An 11,471-nucleotide genomic window follows, 5' to 3' on the forward strand; every position below is an offset into this window, starting at 1 on the left:
ACATCACATGTTACCATGGTAACATGTTTATACCTTCCAGGGATGGGGTCTCTAGAACACACATCACATGTTACCATAGTAACATGTTTATACCTTCCAGGGATGGGGTCTCTAGAACACACATCACATGTTTATACCTTCCAGGCATGGGGTCTCTAGAACACACATCACATGTTACCATGGTAACATGTTTATACCTTCCAGGGATGGGGTCTCTAGAACACACATCACATGTTTATACCTTCCAGGCATGGGGTCTCTAGAACACACATCACATGTTACCATGGTAACATGTTTATACCTTCCAGGGATGGGGTCTCTAGAACACACATCACATGTTACCATAGTAACATGTTTATACCTTCCAGGGATGGGGTCTCTAGAACACACATCACATGTTACCATGGTAACATGTTTATACCTTCCAGGGATGGGGTCTCTAGAACACACATCACATGTTACCATAGTAACATGTTTATACCTTCCAGGGATGGGGTCTCTAGAACACACATCACATGTTTATACCTTCCAGGCATGGGGTCTCTAGAACACACATCACATGTTACCATGGTAACATGTTTATACCTTCCAGGCATGGGGTCTCTAGAACACACATCACATGTTACCATGGTAACATGTTACCTTCCAGAGAAGCAGGTCTGTCTGATCTAGTGTTTCCAGTGTTGGGCTATAATGAGTTATAATACATGATATAATATTTAATAATAAAAGTCAATTCTCATCTTATTACAGTATAACCTGTAGTAGATATATAGTAGATATATAGTAGATATATAGTAGATAGATAGTAGATATATAGTAGATAGATAGTAGATATATAGTAGATAGATAGTAGATATATAGTAGATAGATAGTAGATATATAGTAGATAGATAGTAGATATATAGTAGATAGATAGTAGATATATAGTAGATAGATAGTAGATATATAGTAGATATATAGTAGATATATAGTAGATATATAGTAGATAGATAGTAGATATATAGTAGATAGATAGTAGATATATAGTAGATAGATAGTAAATATATAGTAGATATATAGTAGATAGATAGTAGATAGATAGTAGATATATAGTAGATAGATAGTAGATAGATAGTAGTTATATAGTAGATATATAGTAGATAGATAGTAGATATATAGTAGATAGATAGTAGATAGATAGTAGATAGATAGTAGATATATAGTAGATATATAGTAGATAGATAGTAGATAGATAGTAGATAGATAGTAGATAGATAGTAGATAGATAGTAGTTATATAGTAGATATATAGTAGATAGATAGTAGATATATAGTAGATAGATAGTAGATAGATAGTAGATAGATAGTAGATATATAGTAGATATATAGTAGATATATAGTAGATAGATAGTAGATAGATAGTAGATAGATAGTAGATATATAGTAGATATATAGTAGATAGATAGTAGATAGATAGTAGATAGATAGTAGATATATAGTAGATATATAGTAGATAGATAGTAGATATATAGTAGATAGATAGTAGATAGATAGTAGATAGATAGTAGATATATAGTAGATAGATAGTAGATAGATAGTAGATAGATAGTAGATAGATAGTAGATAGATAGTAGATATATAGTAGATATATAGTAGATAGATAGTAGATATATAGTAGATAGATAGTAGATATATAGTAGATAGATAGTAGATATATAGTAGTTATTTATATCAACAGTATTAATAAAAGTCTCACCTGCATGTGATTCAACGGTCATCACTGCTGCATCTGTTTCTGCTTCATTCCTGTACACAGATTATTATTATTATTATTATTATTATTAGCTCGAGCCATTCATTGTCTCCACCAGGCCGAAGGCATGGGGAGAGAGTATGTTTTATTGTCTCCACCAGGCTGAAGGCATGGGGAGAGAGTATGTTTTATTGTCTCCACCAGGCCGAAGGCATGGGGAGAGAGTATGTTTTATTGTCTCCACCAGGCTGAAGGCATGGGGAGAGAGTATGTTTTATTGTCTCCACCAGGCCGAAGGCATGGGGAGAGAGTATGTTTTATTGTCTCCACCAGGCTGAAGGCATGGGGAGAGAGTATGTTTTATTGTCTCCACCAGGCCGAAGGCATGGGGAGAGAGTATGTTTTATTGTCTCCACCAGGCCGAAGGCATGGGGAGAGAGTATGTTTGTCTCCACCAGGCCGAAGGCATGGGGAGAGAGTATGTTTTGCACTCCGTCCATCCGTGTGTCTGTGTGTCCGTCCGTCCGTCCGTCCGTCTGTGAACAGCTAATCTCTGGCACCGTTGGCTTAATCACAGCCATACTCTGCACACACACTCCCTGAATGCCAGAGCTGAACCTCTGCCCCATTGGCCTGTTATAGCGCCACCAGGAGGCCGACATATGTAAAACACATTTTCTAATATTACTCCTTCAGATTTTATCCAAATTTCACGCAAATCGGTACACATGCTCTCCATAGTCATGTGATCATGTGATTTGTAATTATCTCATAATTATCCATCCTGATTGGCTACGATTGGCTTCTAAAGTTTTCAGGAGTAGCCCGTTTTGTACCCGTTTTGTACAAATCGCCACAACTCCTCAACGCAGCGTCCGATTGCGGTGAAACTGTGCATGCCTATTCCAACTAGGCTGAGGAAGAAATGCCACTTGACAATTTTCAAATCAGCCTCATGGTGGCACTACAACAGGCCAAGTTGCGTCACACACACACACTCACACCACACACACACACACACACACACAAAACCCAAACCCTAACCCCAAAACATGTTTAAATTACTCCTAAACATTTTGTCAAACATCACACTCTCCTATCCTCCTGGTGGAGACATGTGCCCAGAAGGGCACTTTTTCTAGTTGTCAATGGATTTAACATATAACTGAATGTATGTGATTGGTTAGCCGATTAGCTCGTCTACATGACGTACATTTTCCCTTCATTGTCAATAATAATAATAATGGTATTTAATGTTTGTGTTGCCACAAATGTACATCATATTTAACGGACATATGAACTAATTTCTCCTTTCAATGTCGATTTGATTGATTGATTGATTGATTGATTTATTAACAGTTTGCAGAAATACAGTACATTTCAAGTACAACTCAATACAAATACTGTTAACTGTGAGTGGACGACACCATAAAGCATTACACTTGTTTACAATAGGGTCCATTTTCAATTCATCAAAAAAAACAATTAGAGAAATAGGGAAAAAGTCAAAATAAACATATACAGTGAGGGGAAAAAGGGGTGGGTGGGGGATCCTTGGGAAAGACACCTAACCCCACCTTCCCACCAGTGGGGTGAGCTCACCACCGTTGGTGTGTGAATGTGTGAAGTGAGGACGCTGGCGTCGACTGTTCACCACTTCACCTCCCAATGTATGAATGAATGAACCTTCACCTCCCAATGTATGAATGAATGAACCTTCACCTCCCAATGTATGAATGAATGAACCTTCACCTCCCAATGTATGAATGAATTAAAGTTCACCTCCCAATGTATGAATGAATTAACCTTCACCTCCCAATGTATGAATGAATTAAAGTTCACCTCCCAATGTATGAATGAATGAACCTTCACCTCCCAATGTATGAATGAATGAACCTTCACCTCCCAATGTATGAATGAATGAACCTTCACCTCCCAATGTATGAATGAATGAACCTTCACCTCCCAATGTATGAATGAATGAACCTTCACCTCCCAATGTATGAATGAATGAACCTTCACCTCCCAATGTATGAATGAATGAACCTTCACCTCCCAATGTATGAATGAATGGACCTTCACCTGCCAATGTATGAATGAATGAACCTTCACCTCCCAATGTATGAATGAATGAACCTTCACCTCCCAATGTATGAATGAATGAACCTTCACCTCCCAATGTGTGAATGAATGAACCTTCACCTCCCAATGTATGAATGAATGAACCTTCACCTCCCAATGTATGAATGAATGAACCTTCACCTCCCAATGTATGAATGAATGAACCTTCACCTCCCAATGTGTGAATGAATGAACCTTCACCTCCCAATGTATGAATGAATGAACCTTCACCTCCCAATGTATGAATGAATGAACCTTCACCTCCCAATGTATGAATGAATGAACCTTCACCTCCCAATGTATGAATGAATGAACCTTCACCTCCCAATGTATGAATGAATGAACCTTCACCTCCCAATGTATGAATGAATGAACCTTCACCTCCCAATGTATGAATGAACCTTCACCTCCCAATGTATGAATGAATGAACCATTGTAAAGCGCTTTGAGTAAAGCACGTAGTGCATAGAAAAGCGCTATAAAAATGCAATCCATTATTATAGTAAACGTGAGATTATTTTAACGGAGCTCCGTCTAGGCTATCGCTCTGCTCTGCTCTAGGCGGATGCTCCCAGGTCCTAAGGTCCCACCTGTCACAATAGTATAGAGTGGTATGGTATAGTGCAGTGCAGTGCAGTGCAGTGCAGTGCAGTGCAGTGCAGTGCAGTGGTATAGTAGTCTATACCAGGGGTGTCAAACTGGTGATCCAGTTGGGCCGCATGCGGCCCAGGGAGAGGTCCAATGCGGCCCTCGAGATGATTTTAAAAAAGGAAACAATGCTGCTACTCCCCCTCCCCACCTGCCCCGCTAATAGCCCTGCTGTAGACAGCTTTGTCTCTGCCCAGGTGCGGAATGTTGTCACTGATGGGCTCGTTAACAGTCTATTCAACTACTAGTTGAGTTGTTGTGGATTACTCTCCTCACACTCTGATACAGCAGGACATGGAGAGGCTAACCATAGTTGTTACAGCTCAGTAGAGTTTAATTTTCCTTACCAAGTGAGGAATATAGTCTACGTACACACGATAGTCAAAGCAAAGAGATGCAAAGTGTCAGATTTCATGATGGCTACATGTCAATTTGCCATTTTGGATATTTTTGATTAAAATAATGATTGCATTTTTAACTATTTTCGAGTGGTTTATTGGGTCTTTTTTCCACCTCTCATACCAAACGACTTGTAGCCTACAACTGTAATACAAATAAAGTCAATTTATGTCAATAAACAGTCTAGAAAACAAAGCCAAGTATCAAGTAGTGTAAGTCAACCCATGTGAGCTGCAACTGGCCGCGGCCCTCATCAAGTCACCTTTCGCGCAATGTGGCCCTTGCCCCAAAATGAGTTTGACACCCCTGGTCTATACCATGTTGCTGAATTTAAATTTTAGTGAAGAACGATAAGCACAGAACCCTAACAAACTGCTAGAACTGTTAAAACGATTTTACGATAACTATAATAATAATACTAACCCAGTGATTGGCTGCAGCTGGAGGACAACTTGGTTCTTGTTGGGGTCATCGGGGTCATCAGGGTCATCAGGGTCATCAGGGTCACCGGGGTCACCTTCGTCCTCAGTCTTCATCATCACCATCTGACCAACCGACACACTGACCTCATCACCGCTGGACATCTATTAACCAATCACTGCGTCTGTTACTAAACATATAACATGACCTCATCACCGCTGGACATCTATTAACCAATCACTGTGTCTGTTACTAAACATATAACATGACCTCATCACCGCTGGACCTATTAACCAATTAAACATGTTAATGTAGCCCCAGCCAAGACCCAGCCCCCAACAGCCCAGCCAAGACCCAGCCCCCAACAGCCCAGCCAAGACCCAGCCCCCAACAGCCCAGCCAAGACCCAGCCCCCAACAGCCCAGCCAAGACCCAGCCCCCAACAGCCCAGCCAAGACCCAGCCACCAACAGCCCAGCCAAGACCCAGCCCCCAACAGCCCAGCCAAGACCCAGCCCTTAACAGCCCAGCCAAGACCCAGCCACCAACAGCCCAGCCAAGACCCAGCCACCAACAGCCCAGCCAAGACCCAGCCACCAACAGCCAAGCCAAGACCCAGCCACCAACAGCCCAGCCAAGACCCAGCCACCAACAGCCAAGCCAAGACCCAGCCACCAACAGCCCAGCCAAGACCCAGCCACCAACAGCCCAGCCAAGACCCAGCCACCAACAGCCCAGCCAAGACCCAGCCACCAACAGCCCAGCCAAGACCCAGCCACCAACAGCCCAGCCAAGACCCAGCCACCAACAGCCAAGCCAAGACCCAGCCACCAACAGCCCAGCCAAGACCCAGCCCCCAACAGCCCAGCCAATCGGGCTCAGCCCTGTTGGCACGACAGGTTGCGAGTTATTTTGCTGAGTCAATCCCCGCTTCTGCAAAATGCTACTTTAACATGTTAAACATAACATATTAACAACATGTTAACATGTTAAACATCAGGTGAAGTGCCCTTGAACAAGGCATTGAACCACTACGATGAAATGTGTTCTATGAGCAGGGCCTGGCTGGAAACAAGTTCTTGAGCTTAGCCCAGATACCCTGGGTAAATATAGTAATCATTTCATTTCATTTAATTTCATTTCAGGTAGTAGCTCGCACAACTCCAACTCTCTTAAACTGTCTGAGCATTGCCCGGGTGCACGGTCGGGGAAGTAACATGTTAACAACATGTTAACAACATGTTAACCAACTGACACGCTTACTTACTTAGCCATCTGTTACTAAACATAACATATGTATTAACAACATATCAGCATCTGACCAATCACTGGACATGTTATAATTATTGATATAATCAATCAATCTTTATTTCAGACTACATGGTCCATAACAATCAACAATACAACAGAGATTAAACAGCAGCAGAAATCTAAAACATGTCCAGACTCTCTAACTAACATGTTAAACATAACACATTAACAACATGTTAACATGTTAAACATAACATATTAACAATATGTTAACATGTTAAACATAACATATTAACAACATGTTACTCTCTCCAGTGTTTCCAGAAACAGGAAGAGTAACTGATGCTCAGTTGTAAAACTACATTAGATTCAACCTCATCATAAAACTACATTAGATTCAACCTCATCATAAAACTACATTAGATTCAACCTCATCATAAAACTACATTAGATTCAACCTCATCATAAAACTACATTAGATTCAACCTCATCATAAAACTACATTAGATTCAACCTCATCATAAAACTACATTAGATTCAACTTCATCATAAAACTACATTAGATTCAACCTCATCATAAAACTACATTAGATTCAACCTCATCATAAAACTACATTAGATTCAACCTCATCATAAAACTACATTAGATTCAACCTCATCATAAAACTACATTAGATTCAACTTCATCATAAAACTACATTAGATTCAACCTCATCATAAAACTACATTAGATTCAACCTCATCATAAAACTACATTAGATTCAACCTCATCATAAAACTACATTAGATTCAACCTCATCATAAAACTACATTAGATTCAACCTCATCATAAAACTACATTAGATTCAACCTCATCATAAAACTACATTAGATTCAACCTCATCATAAAACTACATTAGATTCAACCTCATCGTAAAACTACATTAGATTCAACCTCATCATAAAACTACATTAGATTCAACCTCATCATAAAACTACATTAGATTCAACCTCATCATAAAACTACATTAGATTCAACCTCATCATAAAACTACATTAGATTCAACCTCATCGTAAAACTACATTAGATTCAACCTCATCATAAAACTACATTAGATTCAACCTCATCATAAAACTACATTAGATTCAACTTCATCATAAAACTACATTAGATTCAACCTCATCATAAAACTACATTAGATTCAACCTCATCATAAAACTACATTAGATTCAACCTCCTCATAAAACTGTACATTCAATTCCTGAGAACACTTGTCGCGTGTCGCCAGTACAGTAAATGGTAAATGGTGCATTTATATAGCGCCTTTATCCAAGGCGCTTTACATAGATGATGTAATGATAAAGCTCAGGGAAACAAAAACAATCCTCATGAGCTCTGGAAGCTACTAAACAATCAACTAAGCTATGGTCAGAAACTAAAAACCAGATTTTCGAACATAAACATCAAATCTGACAACACTCTCATCACTGACAACCTTGATGTGGCCAACTACTTGAATATCTTCTTTACAAACATAGCAACAACTCTGGTTAACAAACTGCCCTCCCACTCTGGGCTCTTTGGTGTAGAGCACATTACAACCTTCTACAAAAACCTAGGTGTTTGCAAAGACGATTTTAAACTAGTTATGGTAACAACTGATGAGATAATTAAGAAACTGAGTGCCCTCCAACCCCACAAGGCCACAGGCCATGACAACATAGCCTGGTTAATAAACCAGACCGAATCAGCCGTTGGCAAAAAAAAGTTGCCTACCAGCGGATTTCGGTCTGGCGAGGCTCAGTAGCACGCCTCTTTCCTACAATCGAGAACAGGTCGGACCAATCGGGACACGGTATGCAATATGGGCGGGCTTTGGTACAGTGACGTTCAATGCTTGAGACTTTTGACTGACAGTAGCTCTGACCAATTGCGTCAAAGAGAAAATGTTTGAACCCGCCCCCCGGGAAATGAAATCCAAGTGGAGCCAGCCCAGACTGATATACCGCGACAGTGTTGTGTGATATTAGTCTGGCTTATTAGCCAGGCTAATGACAACATTCCCTCCAAATTTCTCAGAGACTCAGCCATCTCTATAGCTCCAATCATCACCCACATAGTAAACCTCTCCATCAAACAGGGACAGGTCCCCCAAGATTTCAAACTGGCCAAAGTAACCCCCTTGCACAAGAAAGGGAGTAAATTAGACCCCGGCAACTACCGCCCTATTTCTATTCTTAGTTCCATCTCGAAAGTGATGGAAAAAATAGTCTATGAACAGGTTGAAAAGTATCTTGCCACTAACAAATTATTGTACGAGTTCCAATCTGGCTTCAGAACATCCCACTCCACTGACACATGCCTTCTCTATTTAAGCGACCACATCAAACAAGAGGTGGACGCTGGCAAATACTGCGGCATGGTCATGCTGGACCTCCAAAAGGCTTTTGACACCGTGAACCACTCCATACTGGTTAACAAGCTAAAAGCAATTGGTTTCGATAGCACATCAGTGAGCTGGATGCAATCCTACCTGGAGGGGAGAGAACAGATGGTGGAAGTGAACGGAACACTGTCCCCCCCCCTCCCAGTGAGCTGTGGCGTTCCACAAGGAAGCATACTAGGGCCTCTACTGTTCCTAATATATGTAAACGACATGACTTCAGCCTGTGACTGCAACTTGTTCCTGTTCGCAGATGACTCAGCACTGCTGGTCTCGGACAGGGACAAACTGCAGGTTGAAAATGCCCTCAGCTCTGAACTCGGTAGAATCTGCACCTGGCTCGCTGATAACAAACTATCTTTACACCTGGGAAAAACTGAATCCATTCTCTTTGGCTCTATTAGTAATCTCAGCAAGGCAAATGGCTTCTTGGTTAGAGTGGGTGACAATGTTATCACACGTAAAGATGAAATTACCTACCTAGGTTCCATCCTGGAGGCTAATCTTTCCGGTGATAAAATGGCCACCAACGTAATCAAAAAAGTCAACCATAGAACAAGATTCCTCTACAGGATCTCCTCACTGGTCAACAAAAACACCTTGAAGACCTTAACAGGAGCCCTTGTACAGGGTTTCTTTGACTATGCATGCACCTCCTGGTACCACAGCACCTCAAAGGCCCTTAAAACCAGGCTCCAGACTTCCCAAAACAAACTGGTCAGGCTCCTACTTGATCTAGCCCCCCGAACCCACCTCACCCGTGCCCACTTCGACAGGCTGGAATGGCTTAGGGTCGACGACAGAGTACAGCAACTTGCAATGGGTCTGGTCCACAAGATTCGATACACCACCAAGATACCCATGTACCTGTCTAGATACTTCCTTAATGTTAACGAAGTCCACACCCACAACACCAGAGGGAGTGCAACGAACCATGTACAACCCAGATTCGGCACAAACAAGGGACTAAATTCTTTTCGCTCCTATGCCACCAAAATGTGGAACGCCCTACCAACTGTCATTAAGACATGCGAATCCCTTGACTCCTTCAAAACCGCTCTCAAAGGGCACCTACGGATGGCTGCAATTCGAAACTGGCCCCCGTAAAATCTGAATCCCCCCCCCGCCCCCCCCTTTTTTCCCCTCACTGTATATATTTCTTTTCCCTTTTTACCTCCTTTTTGATGAATTCCTGTTCTGTCTATAGAAGTGTCTATTTGTACGTCTCTAAATGTTTTGATGATTTGAACATGGTGGACCCTGTTGGAAACAAGTGTAATGCTTAATTGGGTCGTCCACTCACAGTTAACAGCCTTTGTATTGAGTTTGTGCTTGAAATGTACTGTAATTCTGCAAACTGTTAATAAATTCTTCAATCAATCAATCAATCAAAGATGGGGCATTACATTCACCCATTCACACACACATTCATACACCGATTGCAGTGGAAGCCATGCAAGGTACCAACCAGCACATCAGGAGCAATTTGGGGTTCAGTGTCTTGCCCAAGGACACTTCGACATGTAGACAGGAGGAGCCGGGATTCGAACCGCCGACCCATGGATCATTGGACGACCTGCTCTACCTCTTGAGCCACAGTCGCCACAGTCGCCACAGTACAGTACAGTACAGTACAGTACAGTACAGTACAGTACAGTACAGTACAGTACAGTACAGTACAAGTACAGTATTGATTGATCAACAGTTTTCAGAATGGGTTCATTTCACATTTCAAGCTCAACTCATACAGAGACTGTTGGACGACACACTGATAGAGCATCACACTGGTTTACAACAGACAGGGTCCACCATGTTCAATTCATCACTACAGTAAACAGTACTTGAGTAAATGTAATTAGTTACTTTCCACCACTGGTATTTACGTGCGTGCGTGCGTGTGTACGTGCCAGTCGTCTCGACGTCTCGTGTGCGCGGGCGTGCGTGCGTGCTGCGTGATGCACGTAAAAACACAGCCTTATAACGTCAAAACGCCGTTATCCTACCCCCCCCCCTCCTCCTCACGCACACCACACGTCACGCACGCACTCACACACACACACACACACGCACACTAGGAGCGTGCTGTGGGACGTGCATGAGAATGAACGGATAAATAAAGTTATTATCGTTATAAGAATATCGTCTTCTTACCGTTTACTTCATGGACAGCAACACACGGGCTGAGGCGCATGCGCACTGTGTGTAGAACGTTCACACACTTCCTGCCTAGAGAAAACCGCAGATCTACAAGCTCTCAGCGCGTCGAGGAGCGACGCGCTGAGAGCTTGTAGATCAGCGGTGTGCGACACCGACGTTACCGAGTTATAGTCCATGATGCAGTGATTTATATTAAAATATATATGATATAAATATATATGAAAACATGTTTATTTAAAATATGATGTTAATATATATGATATTTATATATATGAAAACATGTTTATTTAAAATATATATGATATGAAGTAATAAATAA

The 11,471-nt window shown here is 41.5% G+C and overlaps 1 protein-coding gene across 1 annotated transcript in view; it reads right to left on the minus strand.

The window, feature by feature from the left end:
• Nucleotides 1-11,200, minus strand: part of gmeb1 (glucocorticoid modulatory element binding protein 1) — a 46,473-nt gene extending 35,273 nt beyond the window's left edge. The window contains exons 1-3 of the mRNA XM_079531272.1: nt 11,147-11,200; nt 5,326-5,486; nt 1,738-1,787 (exon numbers count right to left, since the gene is read on the minus strand). Of these exons, the coding sequence (XP_079387398.1) occupies nt 1,738-1,787; nt 5,326-5,486 (211 nt within the window). The 5' untranslated portion in view covers nt 11,147-11,200. The remainder of the gene's footprint in view (nt 1-1,737; nt 1,788-5,325; nt 5,487-11,146) is intronic.
• Between the last annotated feature and the right edge of the window lie 271 nt (nt 11,201-11,471).

This window comes from Electrona antarctica (assembly GCF_951216825.1).
Source record: "Electrona antarctica genome assembly, contig: scaffold_81, whole genome shotgun sequence".
NCBI classification, from domain to species: Eukaryota; Metazoa; Chordata; class Actinopteri; order Myctophiformes; family Myctophidae; genus Electrona; species Electrona antarctica.